General features: G+C 39.4%; 1 protein-coding gene across 1 annotated transcript; it reads left to right on the top strand.

The window, feature by feature from the left end:
- Positions 1 to 775: 775 nt before the first annotated feature.
- Positions 776 to 17,039, top strand: LOC137285214 (DNA excision repair protein ERCC-6-like). The gene is made up of 22 exons (XM_067817488.1): positions 776 to 814; positions 1,912 to 2,200; positions 3,666 to 3,765; positions 3,883 to 4,006; positions 4,292 to 4,397; positions 4,801 to 5,250; positions 5,720 to 5,888; positions 7,330 to 7,476; positions 7,643 to 7,795; positions 8,505 to 8,640; positions 9,008 to 9,178; positions 9,481 to 9,657; positions 10,335 to 10,451; positions 10,567 to 10,662; positions 11,048 to 11,263; positions 11,679 to 11,789; positions 12,225 to 12,439; positions 12,651 to 13,162; positions 13,498 to 13,617; positions 13,853 to 14,039; positions 14,451 to 14,535; positions 14,827 to 17,039. The coding sequence occupies exons 2-22, from the start codon at positions 1,966 to 1,968 to the stop codon at positions 15,217 to 15,219; spliced, it is 4,020 nt and encodes a 1,339-aa protein (XP_067673589.1). The 5' UTR covers positions 776 to 814; positions 1,912 to 1,965; the 3' UTR covers positions 15,220 to 17,039.
- The last annotated feature ends 4,605 nt before the right edge of the window (positions 17,040 to 21,644 follow it).

The following is a 21,644-nucleotide window of genomic DNA, read 5'->3' as shown; positions in this document are numbered from 1 at the left end:
TATTCCTCTTCTTGTGGTGTTGACAAATTCTGTTCGTTTGGTCATCTCTACATGCACGTTTCCAGCACTATAAGGAGAGGGATGGATAATTTCTCTATGTTATCTATGTCATACTTGTCTCATGTGCATACATACATCGTGGTACCAGAGTTCATACTGTCAATAGTCATGATAGTAGTGGCCACAGAAAGTAGGTACATTCGTTATGCGAAAAGACAACATAAGATTATACACATTGTTGAGTTGTGGCATCCCAATCACTGCTGTAAATAGTACTGCTCACGAAAGTATTTACATTCGTTCTACAGAAAGATGTTATAAACTTTTTCGCAAGAGTACGTACATACATTCTACGTACATACAAACATGCACATATGCACGCATGCGTCATATTTCATCTGTGAATAGGTACATTCTAGTGTTACAGCAGAGAACACACATGTTGAAAAGTCATCGAGGCGAAACTTGACTGATGCATGTTGCTAAGATATTGCTGAGTGAAATCTTATCTAAACCCACAATACTTGTACATGGAGAATGATTTTTATTTCTTCTCAATCAATTATGTATCTGATTCACACATTGTTTTACTTTACATATTTTCACGATGCTGTCCAGAAGTCTTTCGATAGTTCCCTGTATTTCCTTTTTTCATATTGTAAAATTCCTTATTTCGTTTTGTCGCTGGGTTCAGCGAGTCCTTTGAGGAACCGTTCTAAAATTAGTCATTAGAAATGCCGAAGTCACGTGATAGTTACTAAATATAGTACTAAACAAGGCTTCCCCAGAAAATACAAAGATGGCGACGTGCGAGGTAAGCACTTCGCATGATGGGTGAAAGGTTTGCCTTTGCACGACGTTACAAATGTTTTTTGAAAACATTTATGTTTTCCAACCGCTTCATCAAGGATTTCGGGTCACCATTTATACAAAATTTGTTATGGTGGTCCTGTTTTCAGTAATAAACTGAAGGCCAAAGTCGAAGTTTGACATGTTTGTTTATACGACCATGAGTAATCTAAACAAAATGAACAGCAATTCAGCAAAAATATTTATGAGAGTATGTGTGTCGGAGTTGGATCCCATATGTTCAGGTCATGTCATATAATATGTTTATCAGAGAATTAAGTACAGGGTGATGTCTTCTCAAACAGCAGAAAGAGAACAATAACTTAGTTTTCATTGCGTGTAACAGTGTTAAATGAAACGTTCAACTTCTATCTCGTTCTCTGCGTTGAATGAAAAGAGTTGAATGTTGTGTTACACGTTGACCCCTCTCTTTTACATATTGAATTTGATCCAGGTGAGCCCTTCCCCGTTATATTATTTCAACACTGAAATGAGTTCACTGATTGTTTTTAGGACCTCTTCCACTTTATTGAATGTATCTATTTAGGGTGAAGTATGCATGTCAGTTTTAATTTTGGTTTTTGATGAGAGTGAGGGTATGGGCGGAACTCTTACCTCAGTGTAAATGAGCTATACCCGATCCCATCTTAGTAATATTCAATCTATTTCAAAGCAAGAACATAGAGGAAACACTTGGGAAAGAATTCCTTCTGTTCCCCCACATTCTTTCCTTCACATATTAACAGATTTAATACTCAGTGGTTCATTTGAGAGGTTTTAGTTATTTTTGTGAGCGCTCTAGTATTGTTGTGTTAGGATCTGTGAATAATTTCAGTATATATCAATTTATAAATATTATTTTGGATTTGGGAATGGGAAAAACTCATACCAAAACTTGCACAGGCAAACCCGAAGTTGTTATCCATCAAATTCTTATTTACTCCATGACTTCTAGAAAATCAAACTGTTAATTTGAAAGGATATGTAATGATATATGTGACATGATTAATGGCATAAAAATAAGCTATTGAATGTAAGCATTATATGATGTTTGTCTTCCAGATGCGAAATAACAAAGTGAACTTTTTGTAATGTAAAGAGAGCAGTGAAGCAATAATGGCGTCCGCTGCAACTGGATTGGGTGCCCAGAGGGCTGCCATTTTGATTGAAACAGAACCAGTAGCAGGACCATCCAATATGGCTGACAACAACATGGAGGAAGGGGAGCTGCCTGAGGAAAAGACAGGCTTCCACGTTAACACAAAACTTATCCCTAAAGCTCTGCTGGCAGAACAGTCAGAGCTAGAAGGGCTGGGACTTGGTGTATTCAACCAGCAGGAGTTTGAAGATGGTATGTGTGCATTTTTATTACATGATATACAAACTCTGTTTGGTTGTACATCCAAGGTGTGTTAGCACGCACAAGACTAACATTGATATGATGAGAACATTGGGAAGAGTTGGCATTGAACAAATAACAACTAACTAATGCACATGAACATGTTGATTTTTATCCTTGTTTTCATTACTGATTTCTTTGATCCTGGTTACAATTTTTCACAGGAAATTTCTGAGAGCAAACTTCAAACCATTTATATGAATGTCATGGCGACAATGACATAAGTACTGTTGGAAATTTACACAACTGCAAATAGGATATGTCGAAATAATTCACTTTGGCCTAACTAGGCATTCAGTGGGATGCTTAAGAGGATATCCAGAAAAGCATGTTTACTTGTAAAATCGGGCAAAACTTGGAAAATATATGAATAACTGCTGAAAACAATAGATCAGACTATAGATAGCGATCAGGTCACTCAGCAGAAAGTTGACACACCTGGCATGAAATGCATATACTGCCTACTAGCACAAAGGGTCATCTCAAAGATATTTTTGTGCTTTTTCATGTGTGTTGGAAATTTGAGATATGTGCTAATCATAGCATATAAGAACAATATATAATTGTAAAAATCTTAGATTTTTTTGTAGAAAATTATTGTCCACACAGAGATTCAAACCCCTGTGCTTGAATATGTCTCATCTATTGATTAACATCTTACATGTCTTTCTTTCATGAAGTTTATATTAAGATATGTAAAAGAGTGTGATACTTGATACCCATAGAAAAGCACCATATTAAATGTCTCAAAATGAATGGGTGGCATGACCACCCAAAGATCAACAGGACTTGATATTGTTATATATGTTAGGCCATGCTGTGTACTTCCCTACTTTAATTGTCACATGGGATAATCATATCTTAGCTGATATCTCTTTCCCCCAGCCCAACCCCAATCATTGTCCTGGTTTTGCTTTTGAGATGACCCCTTCTACCTGTTTCTTTTAATTGTAATGGAACAGTTTCAGCATGAAAATTATTATTTTTCACGTCATTTATCCTTTATAATGAAGCTGTCTAATTTCAAAGTGGGCATTTAAAAATTTGTAATGCGGTATCATTGTACACTACTCTGCATAAAGCCATGGTCTGTTCGAAATAAGTCGCTTTGGACTAAAGTCCTTTTTTCACTTATCTTATGTCTCTACCACTGGAACTGTAGTTAGGCCAAACCTAATTTAAGAGATATTTCACACTTTAACATATCAACTACAGAAACTTTAGAGATAAACATGAAAAAAGTTGGGTTTTTTTCTATTTCTGACAGTACTGTAATCAGTAACTTTATACTGTAAGTGTTTAATTGTAAACTATTACTTAATGAAACTGTGCTATACTAACATGACTTTTCAGTGCAGAAAACGTTTTGAGAATGGGATGTGGTAATACATTCACCTGTAAAACCATCTATGTGCAGGTGTGATGGCCCAGGTAGACCAGGCCATGGCACTGGAGGAAGAGGAGAGGTTACGTCGAATTCTCACAAAGGAGATGACAGCTGTTGAGGATGACTTCAAGTGAGTGCTGTGTTTTGGATTGATAAATTGTTTTGGAATAATAATTGTAAATCAAAACTGATGTTGCAGGTGAAATTAAACAAATATGAATAACTTTTGATATTGATATAATTCCAGAATGGCCAATCAGGAACTGACTCATATTAACAAAGTGATGGCGTCAATGCCTCAGTCTACTGAGGGAGTCAGTCGTGATGTAAGGCACACAATTGAAGCTATCAAGAAACAAAGAGACAATAAGGTAATATGTCCCTTTTAAACATCAATGCCTTGAGATGTAAGTTGTTTAAATGTTTAAAGAAAGGAAGACTGAGTTTGATTTTACACCACTTTTAGCAATATTCCAGCAACATCACAGTTGGGAACACCAGGAATGGGCTTCACACAATGTACCCATGTGGGGATTCAAATCAGGGTCTTCGGCAAAGACAGGAAGAATCCCTGATAACATAAAAGGACTTTTCATATGTTGATAACTTGATGTAAATCTCACATTATAGTGCATAGTTTGTCTTCATGCTTGTAGATGAAACATCTGAAGAAGTTGGAGTCTAGGAAACACGTACTGCAGGCAAAGATGGACAATGTGAAGTTCGATGCAGGTGTGCTGGTAGCACCTCTGGGACAACAAGGTAGTTGGTTCTGACTTAGTATCAACAATGTAATGAAACAGATGCAATATGCTGAAACCAGTTGTGGAATATCTCTCAGTTTAGCATTTAGTCTGGGGATTGAGTTTAGTCCTTTCAGAAGAAAATATCTCCTTGCTTATGGACACAGGTTGTAAATGTTAGATTGACTTATTCACTCTTGAAGAACCCGGCAACATTGGGTCGTTATTGTGGCAAGGGAGCAAACCTTTGATGAATGGAGTCTTGAACAGTTTGGAATGCAAGCTACCTAAGAGTATTTGGCCATCGTTTAGTTTGGAAGCATTTGAAGGTCACTTCATAGTTATATATGAAAGTGGTTAATTGAATGTTGCATGATGGTGATTATCGAAAATTAACCATAGGTCAATGTGTGAATTTTCAGGAAAAGATCTTGAAGCTGGTATGAAATCTGGAAAGACAAGAGAATCTGAGAGAGACAGGATGATAAGACTTGGTCACATGACCCCCTTTGGAACAATTATAAAGAACAAGAAACAAGCCAAACCACGACCATCCACATCACCCAAGGATAGTGCCAATAAGAAGAAACATAAACTGTCTGCCAATGGTAAATCAAGTCTGAACCAAGGTGTTGACGGTCTGTCTCCTGTGAAGAAGAGGAAGGGTGAGAAGACCAACATGTTTGATGAGAGGGATCACAAACTGTATGATAGAGAGACTGACTACACACAAGCAAGGTACCAGCGTCGAGGGAGAAGGGCTTACAGGAATGGGGAAGCGGCATTCGGAGAAGACGAAAGCGACATGGCTGACAGTGGTGATGAATGGCAACCACCAGAACAGTCCATTGAGGATGAGGATGATGCATTAGGTAATGTATGAAATGTCCGCTCCAATATTCCTTTCTCATTTTGTCCTCATTTTGTTTTTATTCACTTTTAAAATATATTATGAGGATATGTTGCTGTGAATGTTTTTGTGGATTGCAACCAGAATACAGTAACCTTCATCTTGATTGTCTGATTATAAAATTCATTTGACCTGAGATCTTCATCGTGTTGTGATTGTATTATTTCAATACCTATATGACACAAAAGATGAAAGTCTTACAAGAAGGCCATGGTAACTTTATGATGTAAAGATTTCTTGCTCTAGATATGTCTTTTCAAAGAGGAAGTGAGATATTTTAAATGGAAGTACATATTGGTTTCTTGGAAAGGTAGCTGGTGGGATGGCATGTCTAATTATGTAAACTGGACGTTCTAGAGGTTGGATACTTAAATTGATTCACCCTTTTTGACAGTTTTACATGTTTTTTTGGCTGTTTACTGCTTTTCTAGAGCTGTTAGAGATGAGGAAGGGAAAGAAGTCATTTCTGCCAGAAAAGCATGTTCCCCCAGCGTATGATAATGGTGTCTCAAAGCAACCTTCACTAAAGGTGAAGAAAGATGCCAGTATCCGTAAAGCAAAGGATGATGGGGATGAGAGATACTACCAGAGGAGACTCAAGTATGTGTATATTTCCTTATCCTGACGCACCCTTAGTGTGCTTGTCTCCCTCTTCTATGCGAATGACACTGGAACACTTGAATCCCTGTAGTTCCCTTTGAAGCGGACGTAAACGTTCACTCACCCACAAGTTACCGCCCTTGCATACTTTCCCACCAAAACAGTCACATTACCAACCGTGCTTGTCACTCTCTCCGTAATTTGCCTGACAGTGTATATGTTCAAACTTTGTTCAGAATGTTCCCAGGTAGTTTCACTTCACATGCTAGTACATAATCAATTGCAGGGAGTCAGTTGTGACAAGCAGTGTATTTGGAAAAAAAGCACAGAATACACTTTGTAGAGGACATGTCAGTACAAACATGATCTTAGCTGCCTGTCTAGTCATCTGTGTTGAGTCACTGACTATCAAGCAGTCATGAGTGAAATTGTGCAATGAAAGTTCACTTAAGTTTAGAAAAGCTGCAGATTTTGTCTGCACAGAAAAAACCACTGAGCTCTAAGAGGATATTATATTGTATGCACAATGACATTTTATTTTATTACCTTTGAGATACATTTGTCAGTTTCTGATTTGTTAATTGCCAAAGCATGCGAAACCATGTAAGCGAATTTGCCAGGGTGTACGAATTGTACACTCAATACAGTCTGTCGCGTGACACACTACACCTGTTGTACGAATGACCTTGACCTTAGATGATATGTGGCTGCCAACCGGCTGATTGCTTTGAAATTTTAGAGTTGAGATAAAAAATTATGAATATAAACAGAGGAATAAAATTGTTGCCATAATTTTTTATTTGTTTGTGTCAATTAGTGCATCAAAAAAAATAATATTTCTGCATTTCACCTATCGTTTAACAACACCTCAAGTTTAATAATTTTATCATAAACTAAGACTTTCTGAGTTATCTCCCTTTATGACCGTTCAGAAAATATCATGGCAAAACAATTTGCATCCCATCTGCCAATTGTTGATTGTTGTTGTTGTTTAAAGATATGCTAAATTAACAGACCTTAAGGGTAATCAATTAGTCACATGGAGTTTTGAAAGGGTGTACGGGACTGTAAGACCATCATCGGCAGATCCAGAAATTTTGAAAAGAGAGGGTTCATGGGGTTCGAACCTCCTGAACCCCACACTGGCTCTGCCAATGGAAAAAAAATCTTCAATGTGATCATAAGTCGTTTTCAAAATGGGAGCTTCAAACCCCCTCAACTCCCCTTCTGGATCTGCCAATGACCCTTGTAAATTCCATATTTCCTCTGGCTGCTTCAGGAAATATGGAATTTACAAGGGTCTTACAGTCCAGTACAACCTGTCAAAACTGTGTGTAACTAATAGTATGCAGGATGACTTTGTATTATATGCAGGATGACATTGTATTGTACACAGAACGTAGGGGTTGATGCATATGCTCATCTAGTGGTATCTGAACAGAGAATACCAGAGGACTGAGCTGCTGAAGAAGTTCGAGCGTGAGTCAAGGCTGGATGCAAGAGGGGACGATGACAATGACTCTGAGGAGGATGAGGAGTTTGATGGGGGACTCCAAGTGCCAGGATGTATCTGGAAAAACCTCTACCAGTATGTTCATGAATATTTTGTTTGATACAAGTATGTTTCATCTATAACATGGAATGCCTTAACATGAGCAGGAGTAAAAACTGACAGAAGTAATTTCTCCTGCTCCATGGTTTATTGCATTTTGTGTTACATGTCTGGTTACGCTGTGTTCTTATTCCCCCTCAAGGTACCAGAGGGTTGGAGTGCGATGGTTATGGGAGCTCCATTGCCAAGAGGCTGGTGGCATTGTTGGTGACGAGATGGGACTGGGAAAAACCATTCAGACGATCGCATTCTTGGCAGCTCTCAAATATAGCAAACTGCGCAACAAGAACTTTCCGTAAGTTAGCACATCACTGTAACATATTTTGATGATGAGAGGGACAGCAGGTACTATTTCTCATGACATTAATGAATTTAGTGTCAAAGGCCCATTTGGGATTACTGTTTGTTGACCTCAGGTGTATGTTGATGTGTTTGTTAACTGAAGGTGTGTTTTGCTGTTTGTTGGCGGAAGGTGTGTGTTGCTCTGTTTGTTGACTTCAGATGCGTGTTGATCTGTTTGTTGACTGAAGGTGTGTATTGCACTGTTGACTGAAGGTGTGTGTTGCTCTGTTTGTTGACTGAAGGTGTATGTGGATCTTTTTGTTTAGTGAAGTTGTGTGATGCCCTGTTTGCTGACTTAAGGTGTGTGTTGATCTGTTGACTAAAGGTGTGTGATGCTCTGTTTGTTGACAAAAGGTGTGTGTTGATCTGTTTGTTGACTAAAGGTGTATTGTTGATGTATTTCTTAACTGAAGGTGTATGTTACCCTGTTGACTGAAGATATGTATTGATCTGTTTGTTGACTAGAGGTGTGTGTTGATCTGTTTGTTGACTAAAGGTGTATTGTTGATGTATTTCTTAACTGAAGGTGTATGTTACCCTGTTGACTGAAGATATGTATTGATCTGTTTGTTGACTAGAGGTGTGTGTTGATCTGTTTGTTGACTGAAGGTGTGTGTTGATCTGTTGACTAAAGGTGTGTGTTGATCTGTTTGTGCCTGCAGCTGCTCTGGTCTGGGTCCATGTGTGATTGTATGTCCAGCAACTGTGATGCATCAGTGGGTGAAGGAATTCCACAAATGGTGGCCTCCATTCCGGGTTGCCATCCTGCACTCATCAGGTTCATACAGTGGCAAGGAGGTAGGTGTGCTCAGCTGGGCATTGTGATACCATTTCATGGACTTACACTCAACTGCTTTGTGGTCTTGTAGTTTCATGTCTCCCCCCATATTCACCTCACTTCAATGTCAGTCACAGCTCTCAACACCGAGTACTTCTGAAGTATCTCATTAACATTTCATTGTACCCAGAATTCCTGAAAAATAGTCTTGGTAAAACCATTGGCATGTGCTTAATATTGCAGAATGAAAGTTGTAAATTGTGAATAAGACTACCAGAAAACTTTCTACAATATTGTTGTTTGTTTCACTATTTTATGACGAAGATTCATATATTGATAAACAGAGTATCTGTATGTTTATTGGCTGGTGAATATTTTGTGTGACAGCGTGACTTGGTGTACGGGGTGGTGCGGAACCAGGGGGTGCTGGTGACCTCCTTCAGCACCATGGTGATTCACCAGGACATCATACTGCCCTACAACTGGCACTACGTCATACTGGATGAGGGACACAAGATCCGCAACCCAGATGCACAGATCACGCTTGCCTGTAAACAGGTGGGATGAACATTAATCAACATGAGACTAAACTCTCTGAAATCTGGTTACAGTATATGGAACAGTCTGACTTCAATTGATTAGTGTCTTATGTGGTATTATGCTAGGTATCTGTCAGGGAAACAGTCCCCATGTAACCAGTTGAGGATTCATAAGCAATGCAGTGTAGGAATTATGTCAGTCTTGCTTAAAGTCGTTTTTTGTTTGTGGCAAGAAAGTTTTGACACTTGTTATACTTCAACATTGATAATGTCGGATAGAGCTAGACTGTTTACGTATATTCTTGTGTGTGTTGCATTTAGTTCCGCACGCCGCACCGAATCATCCTTTCTGGCTCCCCGATACAGAACCACTTGAAGGAGCTGTGGTCTCTTTTTGACTTCATCTTCCCTGGCAAGCTTGGCATGCTGCCAGACTTCTTACAACATTTCTCTGTGCCTATTGTGCAGGGAGGCTATGCCAATGCCACCCAAGTCCAGGTGAGAGCAGTCTTGTCTTTTGACGATGTATGTGTGTTCATGGCAAAAATGCCACCGTAGTTATTGTATACTGCCAGGATGCTATTTACTTTTGATGTCACACATTCCAGTCAACGAATCTCGGCTGAAGCCAAATTTGACTGGATGTGATCCACCCAGAATCTACAATGAATATTAGAAGAGTAGGACCATATTATCACCGTTACAAGTTCCTGTTGGGGGGGAAATATTATTGGACGTAATTTTGACTGCCAGCAGAATCCTGCATGGCCTGACCCACCGCTGTTTCCGTCAGATTCTGTAAGCAATTAGCATGAGTCAGGATAAGGAAAAATATGTAATTTTCTGAATAAAATTGCTATTTTATACTTATCCTGACTCATGACAAAAGCCCCCCCCAGCTGCCCCACACAGGCATGCTGAATTACTATATTCGTGTGTCGGGCGATATACAAGGAGAAAGTAAAGAGCATGGTAGGTCGTGGGAAAAGGGAGGCTCCACATGGGTGAGTGTACTTTATGTCTGCTTCTTTTAGAAGGGAACTTCAAGGGATTTCAGGTATCCCACTACCTTCGCAAGGGAAGAGGAGATAAGCAATAAGCATGAGTCAGGATAAGTATAATGTATCAATTTTATTCATACTGTATACATTTTGACATTTGTCCTTGTACTACAGGTTGAGACAGCCTACAAGTGTGCCACTGTATTGAGAGATACCATCAATCCATTCCTGCTGCGCAGAATGAAAGCTGACGTCAAAGTTGGCTTAGATCTACCTCAGAAGAATGAGCAGGTATTCTCATCGAGCAGTTTCAATATTAAAAGAATACCAATGTCATAAAACATGATTCATTTGCCATTGTTAAGGAGGTTTTTCTGTTGCTCATTTTGTTGACACTATTGTCCAGGTGTTGTTCTGCCGGCTGACAGATGAGCAGAGGGAGGTATACCAGGAGTATCTTGACTCCCGTGAATGTCAGGCCATCCTGTCCGGCAAGTACAAGGTCAGTCCCATTCTCTGACTACTCACATGGTGATGCGAGTACTGTGTAGAACTTGACTGATTTGTTCACAAGCAGCTGCAAGTGCATTTACTACACAAGACTTAGAACTAAAGAACATGAATCAGGATGTATTCCTAAAAAAAAATAGATAAGCAGTAACGTGATGCATCATGATCCTAGTACATTATTTTGTTAGTCATTCTTGGACCAGCCACACTTTGACATCTTTCATATCTTTCAAAATATATTGCACAGTAGGGACATAATATAAGAAGTTTTTTCACTGGGTATAGTGTCATTGTGTATTCATACTAATGCTGGTGTGATTGCTCAACCAAAATCTTGTTATATTTGTGTGTTTCAATATTTCTGAATTTATTTTCAGATATTTGCTGGTCTGATCACTTTGCGGAAGGTTTGTAATCATCCTGACCTGTCGACTGGCGGACCTCGGATCATGGTGGGTGAGGACACTCATGGGGATGAGACGCTCGACTATGGCTACTACAAACGATCTGGGAAGATGATAGTGGTGGAGGCGCTCCTCAAGCTATGGCAGAAGCAGGGACACAGGGTCTTGCTGTTCAGTCAGAGTAGAACGGTGAGTGTTAGGGCATAGACATGATCTTGCTGCAGTCATAGCAAAACAGGAGCAGTGTTGTTTGCAATGACATGAATATCCAGGATATGGGAGGGTAGTGTCAATCATTGGCACTGTGGTCTGCCTCCATATACTTTCAATAAGTGGAATATAGCTGAGTGGCATGAAACTAAAGTCACTCACTCACTCATTATGGGAGGGGAGGACTGTTGTATAATTAATACTTTTATGTTTTGATGCACACTGAATGACAGAATATTAGACTGATGCTGTCTCTGTTATAGTATACTATTTGTGCCATGTCTTAAGGTAAGTGAGCAACAGGTGTCACCTTTAGTTGTCTACGTGTAAGCACATGTAGATAGACGTGAAGAGTTTGTTACACCGTAGGAAGTTATGATGTTTTGTGTTTTAGATGCTGGACATCATGGAGTTTTTTGTACAGAAGCAGATGTATTCCTACCTCCGTATGGACGGTACTTCACCCATATCGTCCCGGCAGCAGCTCATTGACCAGTACAATAAGGTAGTTATGTCACATGGTGGAAGTGGCAGAGCCTGTTATGCCTGTCAGGGTGTAGGAGTTGACTGTAGGGGAGAGGTGTGGGGTGGAGGTGTGAATACATCAGGGAAGCATACTTGCAGAATGTGGGAATGTTGGATTATTCTTTAAATGTGGTGTGCCATTGCATGTGGTTTCCTTATCTGGCATATGTTTGCATCTCTCCTTGGTCAGAATAGTACAAGAATTTAGACAAAATTGAAATATGGTTGCATATTTTATCAAAATGATTAAGTCTTTGCTCCTCCTCACAGCATGCTGGCTACATAAATGTGTTTTGGAGGAGAGATGACTAACACTGCAAGGCTCTTTTCAATAACACAAATAGCAGAACCTTATAAATCATTAAATATTTTTGTAGTATCACACATAATGCTCACAAAGTGTTTGCCATGCTAGGATCCATCCATCTATTTGTTCCTGCTGACAACCCGAGTTGGGGGTCTGGGTGTGAATCTGACAGGAGCGAACCGTGTAATCATCTTTGACCCAGACTGGAACCCCAGCACTGACACACAGGCTCGGGAGAGGGCATGGAGGATTGGACAGAAGAAGCAGGTCACCATCTACAGGCTTCTCACATCTGGCACCATTGAGGAAAAAATATACCACAGGTAACAATTTACTGTTCTTTACATATCTGTTAAGCTTAACTTGCATCTCACATCTGGCACCATTGAGGAAAAAATATACCACAGGTAACAATTTACTGTTCTTTACATATCTGTTAAGCTTAACTTGCAAAGCCAGATCTTTAATTTGCGTCAGGGGTTTCAGTGGGTCGTACCAGTTTGCTTTATCTCTGCTGTCATTTCTTTGTTTCAGACAAATCTTCAAGCAGTTTCTTACAAACCGTGTTTTGAAAGATCCTAAACAACGTCGCTTCTTCAAATCCAATGACATCTATGAACTATTCACCTTGTCTGACCTTGGAGATGGTGAAGGCACAGAGACCAGTGCCATCTTTGCTGGGACTGGGTCAGATGTCACGGTCCCAAAACCGATCAAGAAACAACAGAAAGAACACTCAAAAGTAAACAGGTTTGATGAAATGAAAAAGGAATCTAAACCCTCCAAAGAAGATTCATTTGAAAATACATTTGACACAGATGAGATTCAGCGTATGCGTGAGATGGCCAGGTTGTTGAGTCAGAGGATGGAGAAAGATAAGAACAAGGCCAGAAGGAGTGAATCTGGTGGAGCCCTGAATGGAGAGGTACCTGCTACCTCGAAACAAGACAATTACCACAAAACACCCTACTCAGAGGACACACTCAATAAAACGGATAAGAAACATAAGAAGAAAAAGAAAAAGAAGAAGAAGACTAAAGATGCTAGTGAGTGATAAAGTGATTCTGTAACTCATGATATAGGTGCTGTTTTATGTTGCAATGTTGATAAGTCTTCTCAAGTAAGGACAAAACTTTATGGATGAGCAACTTCTTTAATCAGTTGGAGCAACGTTTCGATACAGCTTCTTGTATCGTTGTCAAGCAAGTAAGAGGCAGATAAGACAGGATGGAAAATAATGCTTACACAGGTGTAAAATGTGCATTCACAAGAGAAAAGTATTCACTTCACAAGTTTTGATTATGAATACAGATGTTAATTATCAGTATATACATCATTGTTCAATGTGACATAGTACATGAGCTCCCATTGTCTGTTACAGAGTTTGAGGGGGAGCGGATCCCCCACCTGGACCGCAGGAGTGACTACAAGTACAAGGATGAGGATGCAGAGGAGAAGAAGAATGACGACTATGTACTGCAGGAACTCTTCAAGAAAACAGGTGAAGTGAACAAACTAGATTGATGCAGTTTTATTAGGCCATTCTACTTCAGATTAGTAGAATATTACTTGAATCACCATTGACCTTTTATTTATGTATTGAGGTTATTTATTTTGAAGATTATTTTCTTGTCAATTAGACATTTGGCATCCTGACTTGCTCATTGTGAATAAGAGAGTGATCTGTATACCGGTGAGGATATGAGTTGTTGTATTGACGTGTGTATTACTTCCAGGCATCCAGGGCGCATTACAACATGACAAGATCATGAGCTCAGGACGACCAGACTTTGCTCTGGTAGAGGCTGAAGCAGAGAAAGTGGCCAAACAGGCAGTAGCTGCGCTGAAGAAGTCTCGATCTCAGTGCCACTCTGCCCTGGCCGGTATCCCAACATGGACTGGACAGCATGGTGGAGGGAGCAAGTGAGTTTGCATATCATAACATGCATCTCATAGAATGCATGTGTACATGGTATTGATCATCCAGTTTAATCAATGTGCATGCAAGAAATGTCCCTAGTATTTTTCCATAAACACATTAGATACCCTCACCTCTGACTCTATGTGAAAGTCTGAGGATGTGACTGAGTTGTTCTAATACCTTGTTTCGAACAGTAGGAATTCTATTACCAACGGGAAGCAACTGTGCACCCAAAAACCACTGAAATTGACAAGAGAATGGTGGTTAAAGGCATATTCTATAATATGCTGTTGATATTGCAATGATCATGAAATGAACATGAAATGTAAAGCTGATGAGCTGGTGTTCATTAACTTTCATATTGGCTGAAGATCGCTTAATGAATTAGTCAGTATCAGAGTGTGTGTTTTCAGACCTAAATTTGGAAAGAAGAAAAACAGCCTCCTTGCTGATAAGATCAAACCCATGGCAGCAACGTCAACTGCTCCAGTACCTAAGGTGAGATCCACTATAAAACAAGTATAGGTTGGCTTTGGAGGACAGAACAATGTATTCAACTCCTCGTACTGTGTGATCATGGAATGGCAGTTAGGTGGGCTGTTACACAGTGTAACACAAGCTCACATGGATTTGGAAAATATTATCAATTGCTGTTTTTTACTGAAATCTGTTATCTATTGTTTTAGCAGAATATTTTAGAGAACATGTTGTTGTGATTAAGTCAAAACACCATAGAACACAGGCTGAAATATGTTATGTTTTCTACAATATATCATTCTTGTATTCCAGATGCCAGACAAGTCTGATGAAGACATGTTATTTAATGGCAGTATTTCCGGGACAGTAGCCCTGACAGCCAATGCAGCTGTGATGTCATCAGATGACCTTCTGTCAAAGATGAGATGCAGACACAACCTGTCAAAGCAGGGGGATGAGGACATTGGTGGAAACCCTGACAAGGTTGACACAAAAGACCTTGACCTTATGACCGACATTCGGAACTACATTGCATTCCAGTGTCATGTTGATGGACAGGCTTCAACACGAGAACTGCTCGATCAGTTTGGTCCTCGTTTGCCAAAAGGGGGAGCTGCCCGTTTCAAAGCAATGCTGAATCAGATCTGCGATCTTGACAAGTCAAGTGGTGTTGGAATATGGAGACTGAGAACTGAGTTTAGATGATGAAATTTTATGGTTATTTTCCTTCGCAGGGTTGAGTCTAAGTGGATGTTCCATGAACAGTGCAAGCTGGAAGGATGACAGCTGTTCACATCTTCAAATAGTGTTACTCATGATGTGTAAAGAATTACATTGTAAAATACAGACAACTGATGATGCAAGCACAAGACTGTGAACACACTCAAGCATACTCACACAACACTAGACAACATGAAATGAGATGTAGTCTTAGAAAACGTCTTTATCATATGGCCTGCAATGGTGTTTTACTATGTTAATTGTCAGTGATATAACAGGGCATATGCATCAGATACTTTGTAAATTCCTCAGGGGCATTGTTATTGATGTAGTTTTCAAATCACTGACGTTCGTTGATGTCTCATATTCTTACCTGTTCTTTATCAGGTATCATTTTAGTTGCTAGAAGTTGTGTTTTTGTGAAACGAAAAAGCTGTTTCCTGAGTGGTGAATAACAGATATCAGGGTAATTGTTTCCTTAGCTATGAGTAACAGGTAATTGTTCCAAATGTCTCTGTAAACTTGACAGTGTGATCACTACTGATAGAAACACATTCAGAAATTATTGTTAGTGTCAAGTATTATGTTAAATTGCTCTTGAGAAAAAAAAACAAGAGAAGCTAAATTTGATAATGCTGTTGTATTTCGTATCAATGTTGTGTGCAAATGTTCTTCATCATAAGTGTATAACATGAATCTGGCAGATGGAGAGCTTGCGACTAGATGTGTATACACCGGACAGCACATTAGTCATCTCTTTCACTGGAAAGACAATATGAACAACTTAGTCCTGGTTGCAGTACTGTTGTAATGCTCACAAACATAGAAGTCTTTCTGAGTCATGGTAATTGATGCTAGGTACTTTACTGAAAAGTCTGAGAAAATGGTGAAATGTATGATCATTACATACAATGTTTCTAACAAGTATATGAAAGTCTGTACAATTCAAGAAAAGATTGATATGTTCGGTATTATTATGAAAGCATACACAGATCAGAAGGGGTTTGCCCCCACCCTCCTTTTGTCCTTAAATTTTGTTAAATGATCATAGAAACTCAGATGTGATATGATCAGATATTATTATGAAGGTTATCAGAAATGTTGATAAGAATGACAAGACATGTCACAAATCACATCAGGTAATGTGATGTTAGTTGTTTTCAAGAAAGATTTTTATCGGATGATTCTTCAGTATGTGCAGACAGAACTGTCATGATCTCTGTGTCACAGACTGGCGCTTACTTACCCACTGCCCCTGCATTAAAGGCAAATCTTCTCTTTTCACTCATTTTATCTCATTTCAGTTGTACTTACACATCTGACTAAGCCAATAGTGAAAACCCTAGAAATAGATGTAAGTTGACATCACACTAATTTGAATATGTTTGGCAATTGGCATACTTGTAAGGTGTTCTTGTATATGTAAAGCGCCCTATATATTTGATATATGGAGCTTCAACCAAAACGTCAGCTGTTTCTGTATCTCATTGTTTGTTGATTAATGTTACTAAATGTCATTGTTTGTGCATTAAGATGTATCACCCAGAGAATAAGACTTTATGCTGTCACAGAATGTGACGTTTACAATTGTGGGACATCTTCCGTACCAGTTTGCAGCAAAACCATCAGGAATTTGCAGCAATTTTATCAGGGCATGACCTTTCTAGTTCTTTATACTTAATTTGTTGATTATTTTTACTGTGATATTTTCATATACATTTATGTAAATTTTGAACATTTCTTGAATCATAAATGTTTTCTGTGCAATCAGATCCTCAAAAGAAATAAATTTTGTATATACAGAGTATATATTTCCTGTTCGAATGTCTTGCTTGGGTGTACCCAGTGTCTTCAGAAGTAATAATGCTTCTGAGTAATGATGGACACCTTTCATGCTTTTTCCAGAGGATGTACATTTGTTGGTAAGTCACTAAATGGGCCCCAGACGCCCAGTCTAAAGGGCCATGCCAAAAAGAAAGGGGACCACAAACCCTGGTTCAATCATATACATACAGGACAACTGCCCAAGTCGGGAGGGAAACAAGGTATTGACAGAATATAGTCTGTAGTCCATGATCAGTGTAGGCGTAATCAGAGTAACCTTATCACAAATTATTCCCTCGTAGTTTACATTCACGTGGTGCATATCATCCCATGTCTAGATAAGGACAAACTGTGGATGAACGACTGCTTTATTTGGGTGATACACCCAATAAGGAAGTTACTCATCCATAAAGTTTGTCTGATTCACCAACTTATAAATATGACACCCAAAGACCAAACACCTGGCAATCCAAACCATCAACTCCTTGACCGGCCCCCAGAAGTAACACATTCCGTCAAACAATAGTCTGACATTCCTTACGAGATGCAAGGACCAACAAATCATCCCTAGAGGTATCCCCCGAATAAAGAAGTTGTTCATCCAACTGCTAAGTATGCCCGTCAAAGAAGTTCCCATGTCTTTGCGAGGATAATAAAGCCACCAATATGTGTTTAGTTCTAAGGCAACCTGCCATTCAAAAAAGTATTATATGTATAAGAAACAGTATGGTGTTTTTTGTGGCTCCCTGGAACAAGTTCCCTCTCCTTGTATAGTTTACACAGACGTGCACCACTTGTCTTCTCGCATTTCCAAGGACCTATGTGTCTGTTTCCCTGGTTGTAAAAGCCAGGGTGCCCCAAAACAGTTCCCGGGTAGGATGGTGGTGGTCGAAAGAGGGGACTAAATGGATCGAATCATCTTCATCGTGGCAACGTATACTTACGATATCGATCACAGGTTTGTCTAGACCACTTTCAAATGTTCATAGGTCGCCGTCACATGGCTGACACATTGTGTGACGTTAACCAACGCTGGGGATGGCAAATAGAAATGCCGTGGTCCCGTGTAATGCATTTACGAGGGGGTGTCAATAAGTTTTGAGCCTTGCATAGAAAAACACAAAATATTGGTATGAACCACATTTATTTTTCAACATAGTCCCCTTGTGAGTCAAGACACTTGTTCCATCTTTTCTGCCAGGCGCTGATGCCAATCTCTGTAGAAGGCGCCATTTTGGTCCTCAAACCAAGCCTCAGTAGCAGCAATAAGCTCATTATCATCCTTAAATCTACGACCACGCAAGTGTTTCTTGAGATTTGGGAACAGATGGTAATCACCTGGTGCCAGGTCTGGAGAGTAGAGGGGATGTGGCAAGATTTCGTACCCGCATTCCTGGACAGCAGCGGCTGCAACGCGAGAGGTGTGTACTGGAGCATTGTCTTGATGTAGAAGATCTTGCCCCGGCGCTTCTCCTTGATTGACTGTTGCACTTGCCTCAACAAGTTAGCGTAATATTCCCCATTCATTGTTCTTCCTTTTGGTAAGTAATCAATGTGGATGACGCCTTTGCTATCCCAGAAGACTGTCGCCATTACCTTCTGCACTGATCTGGAGGCTTTGAACTTTTTGGTCCTGGGAGAAGTGATATGTTTCCATTCCATGGATTCTTGTTTGCTCTCAGGATCATAGTGGTGGATCCAGGTATCATCACAGGTTACTAGCCTAAAGTGAAAATCTTGATTCTTGTTGTATCTGGTTAGCATGGAGTTGCTTATGGTGACCCTTGTTTGCTTCGCTTCATCTGTAAGCATTCTTGGCACCCATCTTGCGCACACCTTAGACATGACGAGATGTTCATGAAGAATTGTCTCGATGGATCCATGTGAAATGCCTGTGGTCTCCTCTAACTCGTGGAGTGTGATTCGACGATTTTCCAGCACAAGTCTATGCACTCTGTCAATGTTTTCCTGACTAGTGCTTGTTGTTGGGCGACCTGGACGGGGGTCATCTCCAAGACTCTCTCTACCATGCTTAAATTCATTGACCCATCGTTTGATGGTAGCAGAAGAAGGGGAAGACTTCCCATAAACAACTGAAAGCCTTTCTTCAATGTTCTTCGCAGAGTTTCCTTCAAGAACTAAAAACTTAATTACTGCTCTATACTCAATTTTATTCATTTTCACTGCCATGAGGGGGTCTCTTTCTGTCAATGTGAGCTGTTCAATAACTTCTGAGAGTAGGATACCAAAACTTATATATCACATCAGCTACACCCCAAGGTTCAATGTCGTACCATAGGCTGTGACACGTGGGTATGAAAAATGCTCACGGCTCAAAACTTCTTGACATCCCCTCATATCAGACAGTAGTGTTACAAGGTGTGAGCAGACACCCTTCACCGATATATACCAGTATATGGTCTCTGGGGTGAATGAGTTAGTACAGACACTAGTGCTCATTCACGCTACACAAGTTCGGATCTCAAAATGTGTCGCAGTTTCTTCCAGTGTTACTGCGGCCACATCAGCATGGGGAGTGGACTAATAAACTAACGCTGAAAGGAAGGTCGAAACGTCTACTAAGGATTCTTGTAATGTGTCTATATAGAGACTGTGTTTACTTCGATAAACGGGCCACCGGGCCATTATGCAGGTAAGATAATGCTACCTATGTTGAAAAGCGCCACTGAGGTCACATATACAGGTATTTGATTAATGCAATAGTAATGGACATTGGTAGCATCAACAGAATGCAAAATCTTCATTTCGTTTCTTTTGAGCTAGAAAAAAACCTATATTTAACAAGATTGTTTATGATAGCACTGTTTCTTGAGGAACGGAACATACACAACGCAGTGTAGTAAGCTTTTACTTTGACTACACTAAGTAATATTCTTCAGAAAAATGTATCTAAATTTGTACATCTCAAGTTTGGAACATTTACGAAGGTCAAAAACCCAGTTTTATACGACAATGTCAACACATCTCGGCTTAAATTCAGTTAGAAACTGCTGCAAGCTGAGAACACACTGGTCCATCCACACTTGTCAAAAACCATGAGTGAACAATAAAGTTTTAAATTTCAATGTCGAGTAGTCACGGTTTTTTTCAGCTAAAGCAAACTGATATCTATATACATTATCCAAAATTACATTATCCCTTTGACTCGCACATCTGTTCCATTATTTAATTATCCTGATATACTTATTGACATTCAAAGAACATCTTCCAGGTTCGCCACGAGCTACTATGTGTTTTGTAGTAACAGAGGGCCTAAGTATTTGTTTACAAAATGTATCATGCACATGAAGAGTATCTGGTGAAGACTGAAAGCCCCGAACTTCCGCTCCATACAGCAAAATAGGTAGAATTTTAACATCAAAGATATGCAACCAAACCTTTAATGGTAAACTAGTCAGTGGCACAGCCTTCTATGTCTGTTCCGCAAGTATTTTCTGAGTGATGTACCAACTACCTGAACTCGAGAAGTGAACGCTCAAATGTTTATAAGATGGATTAATATCGATGTTGTCTCCATTTCTCATAGTCCCTTAACCTGACAGCTTTCCTAAATACAATAATTTTACTTTTATCAGTCTTAACTTTCAACTTCCATTTTTGGCAAAATGAATTAGTTCGTTTATTCTCTTTTGCAATCCAGGTGTAGTATTGTCAAACAAAACACTATCATCAGCGAAAAGCAAGATAAACAACTTTATAAAGTCTAAAATAAAGCGTCTTTGGCCATCAATGGCCAAAAGCTCCACCAAATTATTAGTAAAACAGATTGAAAACAAGAAAGGAGGTAACTGACAACATCGACGCACGCCAAAGGCACAATAAAAAAGTAGTATAGCCCTTTTCCAGTGAAACACAAGATTTTACATATACGGGCATGTTTTTCTAATAAATGATACATTCTTCCTTTAACGTTTGTTGAGCCCTTTAAGACCTTTCGGGGTTTAAGGGCCGCACAAACGTTTTCGAAACAAACTTCAGTTTTTACTGAATTCTCAAACCGAGTTTCACCACCTGAAACAGCTGAATTTTTAACTGAACTGCATTTTTGACATATAAAACCACAACAAATTAAGAAATCTATTCACGAAACTCGAATCGTTTCCTATAGTTTGAGTTTTGTGCCGATTTCAGTTCCTTCTGAGAAATGCATTTTCTCAAATTGAGTAAAATCTCAGACTTAAGTCAAAACTCAGACTTAAGTTTGTTTTGAGAAATCGGGGTCAGAGTTTATATAACAAGCTTCTTTTGTCCACGGTATCAAAAGCTGCTTTTAAGTCTATGAAGTTAAGTTCAGAAAACAATTAATAACAGTACACTTTGCATGTAAGGCGAAACCATCGTTGTGCCAGTCCTTTCACCGACTATTGCAGTAAGTAACACTTTAGTCTCATTAGAGTTAGAATTTGTCATCAGCAACCCATGCTTGCCAAGGGGCGACAAAAAGGACCGGAAGAACAGGATCGATGACTTGTTTGACATATGCCATCGTATCACATACACTGAGATCAATGCTCATGATATTGATCACTGAATTGTCTGGCCCAGAATCGATATTTACAGACCGC

The sequence above is a fragment of the Haliotis asinina genome, chromosome 5 (genome assembly GCF_037392515.1).
Source record: "Haliotis asinina isolate JCU_RB_2024 chromosome 5, JCU_Hal_asi_v2, whole genome shotgun sequence".
In the NCBI taxonomy this organism is placed as follows: Eukaryota; Metazoa; Mollusca; class Gastropoda; order Lepetellida; family Haliotidae; genus Haliotis; species Haliotis asinina.
This window is presented reverse-complemented; position numbering and strand designations above follow the sequence as displayed.

Coding starts and splice junctions, on each gene's coding strand:
- LOC137285214 (XM_067817488.1), top strand. CDS start 1,966: ATGGCGTCCGCTGCAACTGGATTGGGTGCCCAGAGGGCTGCCATTTTG. Junction 8,641..9,007: donor GTTCATACAGTGGCAAGGAG/GTAGGTGTGCTC, acceptor TTTGTGTGACAG/CGTGACTTGGTGTACGGGGT. Junction 11,790..12,224: donor TCATTGACCAGTACAATAAG/GTAGTTATGTCA, acceptor TTGCCATGCTAG/GATCCATCCATCTATTTGTT.